Here is a 15,836-nt window from a genome sequence, read left to right on the forward strand (position 1 = left end):
TTTTCATATCCCTGAGTCCTGGTGAGGGAAAGTGTCTCTTCACATGTTCAGTGGCCATTTATGCTTCTTCTGCTGTGAAATGTCTGTGCTTGTAGTTTGTTTTGTTGAGGGGGAAGGTTGTGTTCTTCATTAGTTAGTTTTGGAACTCTTCAAGTTTCTGAGTATTAAATGTGTGTTGAAAATAAATGAACTCCTGTCAGCTTATGATATCTGTTAATGAAGAGAAGTATTTATCCATTCTTTCCTTTATAGTTTTATACTTTTTTTCTTTTCTTTTTTTTTTGGAGGTTTTATACCTTTTGTGTCGTAAGAAATCCTTCCTTATCCTGAGACCATAAAATATTTGTCCTGAATTTTCTTTAAAAATTTTTAACATTTTAAGAACTGTATTAACCTCTCCTTGCGTGTGGTGAAGTGTAGGTCCAGTTTCATTCTTATGCAGATGAATTACCAGTTTTTCCAAAGACCACTTTTTAAAAATATATTTAAAACATTTAGAGTTTGGGATTGACATGTATACACTGTTATATTTAAGATAGATTACCAACAAGGACCTATCGTATAGCACAGGGAACTCTGCTCAATATTCTGTAATAACCTAAAGGGGAAAAGAATTTGAAAAAGAATAGATACATGTATATGTATAATTGAATCACTTTGCTGTACACCTGAAACTAAGACAACGTTGTTAATCAACTATACTCCAATATAAAATAAAAAATTTTAAAGAAAGAAGTAAGCCATTAAAAAAATAAAATGTTAGGATAAAAAAAGTAAAAAAAAAAAAGTATTCAAAAAGTAAATAAAAAAAAAAAACCAAAACAAAAATCAAAATGAGACAAATGAACCAAAATATATATGGGATAAAGGATAAACCGCATAGAGAAGAAATATCCCAAGTGATTTGTTTAATATGTTGTAATTCGGCTCTACATCTTTAGAAAGATATGTTCTTACGGACGAAAGAACAGCAAAAAAAAAAAAAGTCTTAAACTCTACTCAGCAAAAAAATAAAATTTAAAAATTGTGATAAAATAGACATAACATAAAATTTACCATCTTAACCATTTTTAAGTGTAAGGTTCAGTGGCATTAAACACATTCACATTGTAGTGCAGCCATCTACCATTCATTTCCAGAAGTCAGTCGATTTTTAAACCCGCCAAAACTGAGCCAGATTTGGCAAAATGTGAATACATTTTATAGCTTAATTTCAGACTTAGCTGCTAAGTACTGCTTTTGTAAGTAGGCCATCTTTTTTGCACCTGTTTTCAGTGCTGTCTGTGTCAGGTGTTGAGTTAGCAAATACACACCCGTCTGTTTCTGGCCTCTTCTGTTTCATTGGTCTGTGTGTCTCTGTGTCAACATCACACTCTCTCATGTAGAAGAGCTTTACAGTACGTTTAAGCATGTGATAAGGCAAATCCCCACCTTATTTTTCCTCAAATTGTCTTGCCTCTTGGTCTTTTGCTCCTCTTTAGAAATTTTAAAATCTGCCCGTTGGTTTTCACAAAAAACACTGTTGTGATTTTTTTTAACTTGAAATTGCATTGTCTGTTATCAGTTTGGGGAGAACTGACATCATAATGATGCCAAGCCTTTCTATTCATATACGTGATAGCATCTCATTTAAACGTTCTTTACTATTTTTCAGTAGTTCTCTAATTTTCTCCATTAAGGTCTTGTATATCTTTTGTTAGATTTTTTTTTTTCTTTAGGGATTTATTAGCTTCTTCATTTCCTTTTTCAAAAAAAATTTCTCCAGTTTTTTTGAGAGATAATTGACATACAACACTGTAGAAGTTTAAGGTGTAGAGCACGATGACTTGACACAAGTATATATTGCCAAGTGATTACTGCAGTAGGTTTAGTTAATATCCAGCACCTCATATAGTTACCCCTACCCATTTTTTTTCTTGTGAGAATTTTTAATATTTATTTTCTTAGCAACGTTCAAATTACCATACAGCATAATTAACTATAGTTAATCATGTTGTGCATTACATCCCTAGTTACATTTTTTTGTTGCTGTATTTTCTCCCTGCTGATGTGTAGAAATGCAGTTGACTTTTCTATCTTATATCCTGCAACTTTACTAAAATACCTTAACTCAGAATCTACTGATAATTTATTTGAATTATCTGTATAGTTATCTATATGTTCTAGATATCTGTATAGAAATTAATATCTGTGAATAGCAGTTTGTTTTCCCTTTTCAATTCTTACACATTTTATTTCTTTTTATTGTCTTATTATAGTGGCTAAGATCTCCTGTACCGTGCTGAATAGACGTGGTGATAGCTGAAAGATTATTCTTTTCTTCTTTTTTTCCTAATTGTAAAAGGAGTAATTTTAAAATGTTTTTCCTTAAGCATGTGTGAATGTTTGGAACCTTTGGCATTGCTAATCAATTCTAGTTTTATTCCTAGTATGCCAGGAGTTTTTTTTTTTTAATTGTGTATGGAAATTGAAGTTTATTGAGTGCTATTTCTATGTTAATTAAGAGCCAATGTTTTGTTCTCCTTTACTTGTTAACGCAGTGATTTGCATTAATTTTCTAATGTTAAGTCCATTGCATTCCCAGACTGAAGTCATACGTAGCCTGTGTACACATGCACATATGCACATGATGGTGAACTTTGTATTGCCAGTATTTGGTCTAAGATTTTTGTATTTACGTTTGAATAAGATTGGTCTATAATTGTTTCATACTGTCTTTGCCTGTTTTTTTTAATTGAAGTATAGTTGATGTACAATATTATATAAGTTACAGGTGTACAGTATAAATGATGCCTGGTTTTTATATTATGAAATTCCTAGCCTCATAAAAATGAGATTGGGATGGATTCTTTTCCTATCCTGAAAAAATCTTGTGAAATTAGAATTATTTTTTTCCTGAATGATCATGTTTCTAAAAATTTCTGGGCCTGATGTTTAATTCCTGAGAAGATTTTAAACTACTGTCCCAATTTCTTATAATTGTTTTAGGACCAGTCAGGTTTTCTGTTTTTCCTTGAGTCAACTTGGTAAGTTGATATTTTTTCTAGGAGTTTGTTCATTTTATTTATTTTCAAACTTTTACTGTCATAAAGTTACTTATAATATCCCTTTTACTGTCTATGCCATCTTTAATTTTGTCCCCTTTTACAGTTCTAATCTTTTTTCTCTCCCTGTCTTTTTTCTTGATCAATCTTGCAGAGATTTATTAATTTTACTAATATTTTTCTTTTTTAGAGGAACAAACTTTTCTCCTTTTTTGATCTCATAGATTAGATGACCCATGATTTATTTCTAAGTGTATTTTAAAATTAGTTTTAAAATTTAAATTCAAATGGATTGCATTGTGGTCAGGCTATATAAGAGATTCTTCGAATTTTGTTGAGGCTTGCTTTATGGGTGTAGTACATGGTTAGTTTTGGTAAAATTCTGTGTATGCAGAGTCTTTTGGATGTGGTGTTAGATGAAGTGTGTTAATTGTGTGGTTCTAATCTTCTTTATCCTTATTGATTTCTTTGTCTGCTTCTTGTGTCAGTTACTCAAAGGTATGTTAACGTTCACTATGAATTTGTCGGTTCTCCTTGTAATTCCATCAATTTTTATTTTATATATTTAAAAACTATTATGAAGTATATAGAAGTTTAAAACTTTTATCTTCCTGTTAAATTGAGCCTATTAGCAATAGAAAGTGGATGCTTTTTATTTCTAGTAATGCTTTTATGCCTTAAGTCTGTTTCGTTTGATATTAATATATATAACTAAGCCAGCTTTTTTTTTAGCTACTGTTCACTATTTTACTTTCAAGCTCTTTTGTTTACATTTTAGTTATATTTCCTGTAAACACTGTAGAACTGGTTATTTTTTCAGTATGACAATCTTTCTCTTTTAATCAAAAGTTAAATATTGTGGTTTATCCATTTGTTGTGATTACCTATACATTTGAATTTATTTATTCTACTGTCTGTTTTGGTTTTTGCTATTTGACCTGCTTTTTCTATTTTTCTTTTCCCTTTTTGATCTTCTCTTAGATGTTTCCACATTTGATTTTTTGTTTTCCCCCTCATCTATTAATTTGGAAGTTACATAGTGAATTTCTGTTCTTTTAGTGATTACCCTGGAAAACAGACCCTGTAACTTAATATACCTTAGTTTAACAATTTAAGCTAATCTATACCTTTTATCATTCTCCTGAACGATAAAAGAATCTTGAACACTTGAATTCTGACTAGTTCCATTCATACTTATATACTATTTGTGTGAATTTGGGAAAAGTACTTAGCCGTCCTGTGCCTCAGTTTCTGCATATGTCAAGTAGATAAAAATAATAGTTCCTATATCAAAGTGTTATTTTGAGAATTAAAAGAATTAATGTGTGTAAAACACTCAGAACAATGCCAGGCATGTAAGATGTGCTGTGTAAATATTGCTTCTATTATTTTCTTAATCCCAGAAGTTAGAAATTAGCCTTGTTTTATACAGTCAGTATTTGTTTAAATTTAAATGTTTACCATTTTGGTTTTTTTAATGTTTTCTTTTAATCAATATTTATTTCATATTGAAGTATAGGTTTTTTTTTTTCTTTTTTTGGCCTCGCCACACAGCTTGTAGGATCTCAGTTCCCTGACCAGGGATTAAACATGGGCCACAGCAGTGAAAGCCCGGAATCCTAACCACTAGGCCACCAGGGAACTCCCTGAAGTATAGTTGATTTACAGTGTTGTGCTAATGTCTGCTGTACAGCGTAGTGATTCAGTTATACATGTATATACCTGTTTTTAGATATTCTTTTCCATTATGGTTTATCATACGATATTGAATATAGTTTTCTGTGCTATACAGTAGGACTTTGTTGTTTATCCATTCTATTTATAAAAGCTTACATCTGCCAAACCCCACCTCCCACTCCATCCCTCCTCCAGCCCCCTTCCCCCTCCCCCTTGGCAACCACCAGTCTGTCTCTATGTCCATGTTTCTGTTTCTGTTTCATAGATAGGTTCATTTGTGTCATGTTTTAGATTCCACATATAAGTGATATTATATGGTATTTGTCTTTCTCTTTCCGACTTCACTTAGTATGATAATTCTAGTTGCATCCACATTGCTGCAAATGACATTATTTTGTTCCTTTTTATGGCTGAGTAATATTCCATTGTATATATGTGCCACATCTTTTTTATCCATTCATCTGTGGATGGACGTTTAGGTTTACCATTTTGTTTTTGCGCACAATTCCTTTGTTCATATGTTTCTGTGAGGATCATTTTCCTTTGAGTTCATGTTCTAGAAGTTAGTTTAGTGAGAGTCTAGGGGCAGATGTATTTTTTGTTTGTCTGATAGTGTTTTTATTTCATCTTCATTCTTGAAAGATAGTTTTATTGGGTATTTTCTCTCAGTTCTTCAAAGATTATTCCATTGTTTTCTGCTTCCATTGCTTCTATTTAGAAGTTCGCTGTCAGTATAAATGTGTTAGTTTTTTGGGGCTACCATAACAGATTGCCAGAAACTTGGTGACTTAAGACAACAAAAATTTATTGTCATAGTTCTGGAGGCTGGAAGTCCAAAGTCAAGGTGTCAGCAGGGCCATGCTCTGTCTGAAGACTCCAGGGGAAGATCCTTCCTTGCTTCTTCCTAGCTCCTGGTGGTTGTTAGCAGTCCTTGGTGTTCCTTGGCATTCCCAGGTTTATAGCTGCATTGCTGTAATCTCTACCTGTTGTCTCATGTCTCATGGCTTTCTCCCACGTGTCTCTGTCTGTGTCCAAATTTCCTTCTTCTTATAAGGACACCAGTCATTGAATTAGGGCTCAAGCTAATTGAGTATGACCTCATCATAACTTGATTACATCTGTGAAGACCATATTTCCAAATTTACAGGTACCAAGAGTTAGGACTCGAATATATCTTTGTAAGGACACAGTTCAACCCATCATGATAGGTAATCTCTTTTTTCTCTCTGACTACTTTAAATATCTCGTCATTCTTTGGTGCTACAGTTTCACTAAGATCTGTCTATGTGTGGATTTATATTTATTTAATCTACTTATAATTTGTTGTGCTTTCTGAGTGGGAGGCTTTATGTTTAATCAATTCTGGAAGCTCCTCAGGCATGATCTCTTCAAGTATTGCTTCTCTGAACTTCTGGTTAGACATATGTTAAGGTCTTCTTGCTTTATCTTTTATGTCTTTTAACTTCTCTCATTCTCTCTGCTGTATGCAGGGGAATTGCTTCACTTGTTCACCCAGTTCACCTGTTCAGCCTTGTCTGAGTTGCACTGTGTCCTATCTATTGTGGTTTAAATTTTTTAATTATTATATTAATTCTAAAGGTTAATAATATTATTAATTAATATTAATTAATTAATAATATTAATTTCAAAGTTATCTGGTTAATTCTTTTTTTATATAAATTTATTTATTTATTTGTTTGTTTTTATTTTTGGCTGTGTTGGATCATCCTTGCTGTGTGTAGGCTTTCTCTAGTTGTGGCGAGCAGGGGCTACTCTTTGTTGCGGTGCACAGGCTTCTCATTGTCGTGGCTACTCTTGTTGCGGAGCATGGGCTCTAGGTGCATGGGCTTCAGTAGTTGTGGCACGTGGCTCAGTAGTTGTGGCTTGTGGGCTCTTGAGCGCAGGTTCAGTAGTTGTGGCACACGGGCTTAGTTGCTCCATGGCATGTGGGATCTCCTGGGGCCAGGACTCAAACCTGTGTCCCTTGCATTGGCAGACAGATTCCCAACCACTGTGCCACCAGGGAAGCCCTACCTGGTTCATTCTTATAGTTTATTTTATTTTATTTTATTTATTTTAATAACATCTTTATTGGATAATTGCTTTACAATGGTGTGTTAGTTTCTGCTTTGTAACAAAGTGAATCAGTTATACATGTACATATCTCCCCATATCCCCTCCCTCTTGCGTCTCCCTCCCACCCTCCCTATCCCACCCCTCTAGGTGGTCACACAGCACCGAGCTGATCTCCCTGTGCTATGCGGCTGCTTCCCACTATCTATCTATTTTACATTTGGTAGTATATATAAGTCCATGCCACTCTCTTAATTCGTCCCAGCTTACCCTTCCCCCTCCCCATGTCCTCAAGTCCATTCTCTACGTCTGCGTCTTTATTCCTGTCCTGCCCCTAGGTTCTTTAGAACCATTAAAAAAAATTTTTTTTTTAGATTCCATATATATGTGTTAGCATACGGTATTTGTTTTTCTCTTTCTGACTTACTTCACTCTGTATGACAGACTCTAGGTCCATCCACCTCACTACAAATAACTCAATTTCGTTTCTTTTTATGACTGAGTAATATTCCATTGTATATATGTGCCACATCTTCTTTATCCATTCATCTGTCGATGGACACTTAGGTTGCTTCCATGTCCTGGCTATCGTAAATAGAGCTGCAGTGAACATTGTGGTACATGATTCTGAATTATGGTTTTCTCAGGGTATATGCCCAGTAGTGGGATTGCTGGGTCATATAGTAGTTCTATTTTTAGTTTTTTAAGGAACTTCCATACTGTTCTCCATAGTGGCTGTATCAATTTACATTCCCACCAACAGTGCAAGAAGGGTTCCCTTTTCTCTACACCCTCTCCAGCATTTATTGTTTGTAGATTTTTTGATGATGGCCATTCTGACTAGTGTGAGGTGATACCTCATTGTAGTTTTGATTTGCATTTCTCTAATGATTAGTGATGTTGAGAAATGTCTAAGTCTTCTGCCCATTTTTGGATTGGGTTCTTTGTTTTTTTGATATTGAGCTGCATGAGCTGTTTATTTATTTTGTAGATTAATCCTTTGTCAGCTGCTGCATTTGCAAATATTTTCTCCCATTCTGAGGGTTGTCTTTTTGTCTTGTTTATGTTTTCCTTTGCTGTGCAAAAGCTTTTAAGTTCCATTAGGTCCCATTTGTTTATTTTTGTTTTTATTTCCATTTCTCTAGGAGGTGGGTCAAAAAGGATCTTGCTGTGATTTATGTCGTAGAGTGTTCTGCCTATGTTTTCCTCTAAGAGTTTTATAGTGTCTGGCCTTACATTTAGGTCTTTAATCCATTTTGAGTTTATTTTTGTGTATGGTGTTAGGGAGTGTTCTAATTTCATACTTTTACATGTGGCTGTCCAGTTTCTTATAGTTTCTTTATCCTTAACTCATACTTGTGATACTCAATTTAACTTTCAAAAACACTTCATACATATTGCATATTTATATCCAAGAACTCTAATGTTTGTTGTCTTTGGTGGACTGATTGTTTTTGCTGGGTTTTGCTCATGGTGTCTTGTTCCTGATTTATTTGATTGTAAGCCCATGTTTGCTGAAACTTTACCTGTGGAAATTCTTTTGAGGCCTGAGTTGAAGGTGAATTCCTTCCAGAGGGGATTTGTGTTTGCTTCTCTGGGAATTGCCACGGTGAGTCTTTCAAGTTAATTCTCACGCAGGAAGTGTGAATTAACTTTTGTGAGGCCTGAGTGGTTTATGAGTTCTCAGTGGAAGTTTTCTTCCTTTCCATCCAAAGCTAACACTGACACAGGCAAATTTCCTTGCTGACTTTCTTTGCAAAGCAGATTCCTTTCCTGGCCTCCCTTCACTAAGGATATATGTAGTCTTTTAGGATCATGGTTTTATGCAGAAGTGTCTCTTCGGAGATTTGACCCCTGACCATATTCAGATCGTACATTTGTTTTCTGTTTCCTCATTGCTGCTAAAAATAGGGCTTTTTGTCGTTACTCACTGACACTGCCCTTGGACAGCCACTGGCTTTAGTCCTCATTCACCTGTCTGGTTCCAGACCTTCCGTTTGCTCTTGGGGCACTTCAGCATTTGGAAAGGGAATAGATCCTGGTGGCTCAGAGTACAGGCTGTTCTGCCAAACTGCTTGACTTAAACCCCAGCTCTGCCATCGATTAGCTGTTTGACCTTGGACAGGTTTCTGAACCTTCCTGGGCTTCTGTTTTCATATCTGTGAAATGGGGATAAGTTGCAACTTCAGTGTTATGAAGACTTAATCCCTTAATATGTACAAAGCACTTCGTACAGGGGCTGGCCCACATGCATTCAATGTATGTTAAACTATTTTTGGCTTCTGAGGATTTCTGTTTCTTGCTATCTCAGCAATGCATTTTAAAAAAGAATATTTTAACCAGCGTTTTCTGTGTAGTGAAAGGAATGTCATGATAACAGGTTTTCCATATTACTGTGATTTTATTATTTTCACACAGCAAAATGGATCTTAAAAAGCAGGTCCCGCATCCCACCCCAACACATTTTTGTAAATGTTCAGGTCACATGTATGTTCACATCTTCCAGCAGAGCATCTAGAAGACCATGGGGGAGCTGAGTATCTGAGTCCATGTGGCTGGTGGGTTTTCAGTTTACTTCTCATGTTCTTTTGTAGGATCGTGTGCACCAGTAGCTTTCTCACTGGTTTTCTGAACTTTAACTCCATGACGTTTGGTTCCACCTTGGCTCGCCGCCTCTCCACGGCCTCCTCGCTCACCAAACCTCCACACTTTGTCCTCACCACTGAGTGGGTTTGGTACTGGAACGATGAATTTGGCTTTTGGCAGGAGTATGGAAGACAAGTAAGTGTCACGGAAAGAGGGTGAGTGTTCCTTCCTGAGGGTCCATGATGGGGGAGCCTTTCCAAACATGGGCACAAGGATTGCTCTGGGGAGCCCTTGACAGAGCCAAAGATCCCCAGGTCCCCTTATGACGCACTTGCTTTGCAGGAATTATGGCAAAATGGGATAATTTAGAGTTCATTTGTATGAGGTTCCATCTTTGAACAATTAGCTATCTGTTCGTTCATCAGGACTGAATGACTTTAGTTGTAGTGAGATCACATTTCGTTAAATGGGGTAGAAAGATGCCTCTCTTACTGTTGAGCAGTAACTCCAGAGCAAGTGCCTGTGTGTGCTGGAGTGTTTGTGTAGCTGTGGAATAAAGCTGAAGGCTTTTCAAAGCTAGCTTTCTGCCTTATCTGTAGCAGCAACTTTACAGAAGGTGGGCAAGTATATGAAAATTGACTGATTTCAGCTGTTGATTTGGTATCTGTGTCGAATAATTGCTGCTGTTAATTATTCAAAGATGTTTGTGGATGAATCAGATTAAAGGGAGCCCCCTGGTTACCTGTAGAGGTATAAGTATAGGGAGGTCACCATTTCAATAGTGACACCTTCTCCCAAATGAAAATTGGGATATGTGGTCTAATAGACATTTGTATTCTTCTGGGTTGTAAGATGCTATAGTAGTAAGGCTTTAGTTTCTACTGCACTTGGGATATCTTTTTCTCTGGGACTCGGTAATGTGAGCTTCATGGGAGCTTTTGCCACTGGTGTGCCCCCCTGCTGAGGGTGGTGCCTGTACCTGGCAGATCCTCAGGAGTTAGACTGGCCAGTTGAAGGACAGAGGTGTTGCTGCCTGTGCCCACTGGCCAGTTGGACATGGTCACTCTCAGGAGATGGCTTGTGCCCTCATTCTTCCCCTCCACTTCTGCCAGTGCCGGCCTTCCCGCTTCACTGCTCTGTCTGTCCTCTTCCCAACCCGTCTCCCTCTCTGAGCGTCCTGGGGGTTCCTTCTGTCTTCCCTGGATTTGTCCAGGGAGGCTCTCCAGCATTGCTCTGGGTTTGGTCAGGAGGGGGGTGCAGAGGCCAAGCCTGGCATTGAGCGGGAGAGATGATGATGAGTGGAGCTCACCCGGAGGCGTCATGGAGGAACACACAGCAGGCAAGAAGCAACTGGCAAATGTGACAGCCGCTCACGTTTTGTTTGGTGATTCGTCCCCCTTCTGGGAGCTGAGTGGGATGATACGGGACCCTGGGTGACTTCAGAAACTGCGTTGTCACAACTTTGGGGACAGGGGTCTTTCTCCTCCAAACAACCGAACTCAGGGTTTTCCCTTTTTCTTTTCTAGGCTGCTACTCCTTTATTGCAGTGTAGCCAGAGTGCATAGTTTAGAACATTGAGTATTTAGAATAGCGAGAATCTCTGGGAATAAACTGTGGGTTTTACCAACATACCACACGCTGGTGCATTCAGATGTGCACGTGCGGACTCGGTGACTTTCGGCTGTATGGTCTCATTTTGTACCAACGGCAGGGCCCCTCATAGGGTGACCTGTCCATTCTAGCTCTTCCTTTTCCACACACTTCTGATGTCACCCTATAATTGGATTTCTTTCTTAGTTTTCTGCTAATTGCCAGTTCAAGACAGTTTTCTCTTGATTATCAGAAAAGCTGGGTTCTTTTCTGCCTGAGCTCAGGATATACGCCCAAATTTCAGGTCCAGGTTGCCTCCACCCTGTATTAATTTCCTGGGTCATCATAGCAAAGTACCACAAACTAGGTGGCTTAGAGCAGCAGGGGTTTGTTGTCTCACAGCTCTGGAGGCTGGAAACTGAAATCCAGATGGCAGCAGGGCCATGTTTTCTCTGAAACCTGTAGGGAATTCTTGCTTGTCTTTTCCTCAGTTCTGGTGGTTTGCTGGTGATCTGTGGTGTTCCTCAGTTGTATTTGCATCACTCTAATCTCTACCTGCTCATCAGTAGCATTCCTCATGTGGCCGTCCTCTTATGAGGACATTGGTCATGTTGGTTAAGGGCCCACCTACTCCAGTATGATCTCATCTTAAATAATTACATCTGCAATGACCCTATTTCCAAATAAGGTCACATTCCGAGGTACTGGGGGTTAAGACTTCAACATGTCTTTTTGGGGGTTACAGTTTAATCCATAACCTAATCTTGTGTATAAATGTGTTACTCTTTTTTGGCCCACTGAGTTTTCCCACGTTGAACCTGCCATCCCTGAGGTGGTGGGCTCCACGACGCATTACCCCAACCTGTATCCGGGCTGGATTATTCTCAACAGTCTTCTTGTGTCGATTTACCTTTTGCCTTTTCCCCTCTCCTGTGATCTCCTTTGGTTTGATCTAAAAGCTCTACAATTGCCCTCACCCTTTTGTACCCAAACAACCCATCTATCTCTGCTTGAAAGGGAAGACTTCCATTTATTCCTCCACTTGCCAGAATCTTACTTCTGTTCATCTGGTCACCATTCATGGAACGCCTGCAGGAGGTGGGACCCGGTTCAGCACAGCCGTCACCAGCCATAGCCGCTGGCAAAGGGCCCAGGTGCCAAATCCTGTGGCATTGCCAGTCTCCACCCAGCTTGTTGCCCACTCCCTCCTTCCTTTCCTTTCTTTCTTTAATTAGATTAAATTAATTATTCAGTTACTTATTGTTTTCTAATATTACATGAGTTTCATGTGTGCAACGATGTATCTTGACTTCTACATACACTGCAGCGTGCTCACCACCAAAGGTTTATTTTCCATCTGTCACCGGTTGGCCTCCTTTACCCATTTCACCCTCTCCTCACCTCCCCTTTGTTTCCCCTTTGGTAACACCAGTCTGTCTGTGTATCTGTGTGCTTGCTTTTGTTTTGTTTGATTTGTTTATTTAAAATTTTAAAAGCTCTTATTTATTTTATTGAAAAAATGTTTCATATGTCACATTTGAGCCTCACTCTCCTTTTTTGCTCCTCCTCTGTCTCCTTCATGGGCTTCTTTTTTCTACTTTTCTTTGTGAATGTTGGCGTTTCCCGGGGTCTAGCCTGAACCCCAGCTCTTCTGACATTGGTGGCCACCTTGAGTGATGTCTGCATCTCTGTCTGTAGACCAGATTCCTCTCCAAACTTCAGACTTGTATGCCCAGGTATCTGCCTCTATTTCTGCGGCACCTTTGCTTTTTGTTCCAGGCACTGTGCTAAGGGCTCTCTGTGCCTTATTTTAATCATTTTTCCAGGTCTTTGAGGATGGGATGGTCCTATTGTATAATGACATGAGTATGATTTAAATTCTGTTGTTATTCCTGTCATAGAGTTGAGATCATTGAGGTTCAGAGAGGTTCCAATAACGTGCTGAGGTTATAGAGGAAGCAGATTCGAGAGCCAGAATTCAAACTCAAGTCCATTCCAAAATCTTTGATATCATGTAGGTAATGGGAAAGAGGATGAGGGATCAAAATGGATAATTGAAAAAATAGAGCTCTCCAAGAGACCAGAAAAAGACAACAGCAAGGAGAACTGAACTCTGATTAAAGGGTGGTGGGAACAAGGGACAGAGGAGGTAGCGTCGCTCAGGCCCTCAGTGAAGCAGCATTTGAGAATTCACCATTGATGTTTCACCTTCCTTTGAAGGGTTGTATCATCCGTCATGAGTAATTGAATGCCCTCTCTCTCATCGCTCCCATGCATTGTCCGGGTTAGCGGGGTCCTCGTGTATGGGCTTCTGTTTCCTGAGCAGCTTTCAGGAGGTAGTTGCGTCGGCTCCTTTCCTGTGCCTCCCTCTCCTGCCACCGCACCGTGCCCGGCTCCTCTCCTCTGCCTCCCCCAGGATACAAACAACCACCGTGGGCACATTTGTGGGTGGTGCAGACGGCCCCCAGCGTCTGTCTTCTTCTTGCCTTCACCTCGTATCTGGCTTTGCCTTCACAGGGCGTGGAGCACCCCGTGACCAGCGTCAGCAACAGCGACGTGGAGAAGGCCTACCTGGCGTACTGTGCCGCAGGGTCTGACCCCCAGGCTGCCACTCTGAAGTTCCAGGCAGGAAAGCACACATACGAATTAGACTTCAAAGGTACTTCCTGGAGTTCCCTGGTGGCCTAGTGGTTAGGATTCCGAGCTTTCACTGCTGTGGCCTGGGTTCAATCCCTGGTTGGGGAACTGAGATCCCGCAAGCTGCTTGATCTGGCCAAAAGAAAAAAGATACTTCCTGACCCTCTGCACTCACCCAGCAGGACCTGGTCATCTGCTGGCTTTGCCTTTTCCATTTTAACCCTGGAGAAAGTCCGCACACACATTGAGAGCCAGGAAAGAGAAGGATGGGGTGGTCCCTGCTCCTGAAGCGCTGCCAGACTGGAAGGGGGCATAGAGGCCCGCCAGAGGGATGGGTGGGGAGCTGCCTGGGGGGTGATAGGAGGGGACAGGAGCCCTCCTTGTAGAGGACAAGCAGCATCAGCCTGTGGGCAGTGGCGGTTGTCCTGTAGGCCATGGGCGTCCCTGTGTCCAGGTCGCTGACACGTGTCATAGTGGTTCTGCTGTGCAGCTCTGCTTTCTGTAGACACCTTCAGCATAGATGGCCGGCCGGCTAAACACGTGGTAGGCACACACTTCAACTAAAAGTTGTTGGGAAGCAGATTTTCAGATGCTCTGCTCGTGGTATCCTGAGTCTGGGCCTTGGCTTGTTCTGGTTGCCTTGACAGACAGGCAGATAGACAGAAACAGACCAAACGCCCTTTGGTCAGGCCTTCCAGTGGCTTATTTGTGACTTTTTTTTTTTTTTTTTAAGTTTCAGGTTTTTTGTGGCTTCTCTCAAGCCATTTTCACAGAGATTTATCAGTCCATCCCTGTTCAGTTCAGTTTTGCCTTTAAATTCACATTTTAAACTCTGAATCCCTCTGAGTTTTCATCATTTTTCAAGAAAATTAAGTGGGCCTTCCTTTAAGCATAGTTTATTATTTTCTTTATTTTTGTGGACCTTCTGTTTGGAGGGCAGCAAAGTGTTTCTGGTGAATTATCCTAAATCCACTCTGTCTGCTTGCTTTTAGCCAGTTGGTTTTGCTTGTGGTTTGTAGCACTTGTGGCTTACTTAAAGTAGAATTGCTGCCCTCTCAATGTGCCTGTACAGAGAGCCTAAAAGTTTCTTCTACGCTACAGCGAGAACTGCTTACAGTCTGCAGTGTCAGCTGGGGAACACAAGTCATATGTGAGGTGGTTTGCAATCCACAGTCTGATAAACTCAAGTGCATTAAAGGGGATGGTGAGAAATATATGAAATAATAAGTCAGGACAGGCCTGAAGAACAAGTCTATACACCTAGTACCCATCTGACTGCTGCTGACCATAGTTTGAAGTATTTCTTTAAAGTATCTGGACTATATCAAAACAGATCAAACAGAAATGTCAGATGTAGCCTTTATCATTCTCAACATAGGCAGCAGCCCCAGGGGACAGAACAGTTAAGATGAGGGTGGGGAAGAGCACACACATTGAGTTCACTGCAGACTGCAAGAAAAAGCATGTTTGCTGCAGACTCACTCAAGCTCACTTGGGTGGACACAATTCTTTTGTTTGTTGGTACATAACAGTAGCCACAGAAGTACTTTGAGGTGAGTTAACTTCTCCCTTCATAACCTGACTGCTAGGTAGAGTGAAAGCAAGTCTCAGACCGCAACCTGCCACTCACATTTATTAACTAAATATTTATGAGGAAGCAGGGACGTTTAAGAAACACGCACAACTGACTCATTCTGTAGGATCAGGGAAGACTTGGCTCTGCCTTTTAGACTCCTGTCGTGAAACAGTCGCTCAAGGCAAATGCCAAGACTCCAGAGGCAGAATTCTGACGTCTGTTAGCTGGTATCAGTTGGGCAGAATCCCCAAGATCAGGGCTTGTTTAGGGACTTCGCCTAGTGTATCCTCTTTGAGGGCAAATTAGGGAGAAGGCCTCATATTTACCCTGTCTAGGGGACGGTGGGGAATGGGTCTCACATATATTTATCCAGTTCACTTATCTTGAATACCTTTTCATTTCACCAGTAAAAGCTCATTTCGGGTTCATTGCAGTGTTAGTCAACAGACCAATAAAAAGCCCGTTTAAGCTAATTAGCAGAGTATTGGTGGGAGGTTGAGTGATGGGTAACTGAAGGGGTTGTGGTAGCCATCTCTGGATTATATGGGCTCCCGATTAGAATGTGGGGACCCCCCAGGAGTGCCCATCGTGATGACCATGTGGGCTGTGGCATAAGGGACACAGTGTCGCCTAGGTGATCACTGGGTGTATGC

At 39.9% G+C, this 15,836-nt stretch overlaps 1 protein-coding gene across 1 annotated transcript in view; it reads left to right on the forward strand.

Annotated features, from left to right (window-relative positions):
• The window catches only part of PARP12 (poly(ADP-ribose) polymerase family member 12), a 43,991-nt gene that overhangs the window by 16,431 nt on the left and 11,724 nt on the right, over positions 1-15,836 (forward strand). Inside the window, exons 6-7 of the mRNA XM_004272140.4 lie at positions 9,389-9,575; positions 13,488-13,629. Coding sequence (XP_004272188.1) covers positions 9,389-9,575; positions 13,488-13,629 — 329 coding nt within the window. The remainder of the gene's footprint in view (positions 1-9,388; positions 9,576-13,487; positions 13,630-15,836) is intronic.

This window comes from Orcinus orca, chromosome 9 (assembly GCF_937001465.1).
Source record: "Orcinus orca chromosome 9, mOrcOrc1.1, whole genome shotgun sequence".
NCBI classification, from domain to species: Eukaryota; Metazoa; Chordata; class Mammalia; order Artiodactyla; family Delphinidae; genus Orcinus; species Orcinus orca.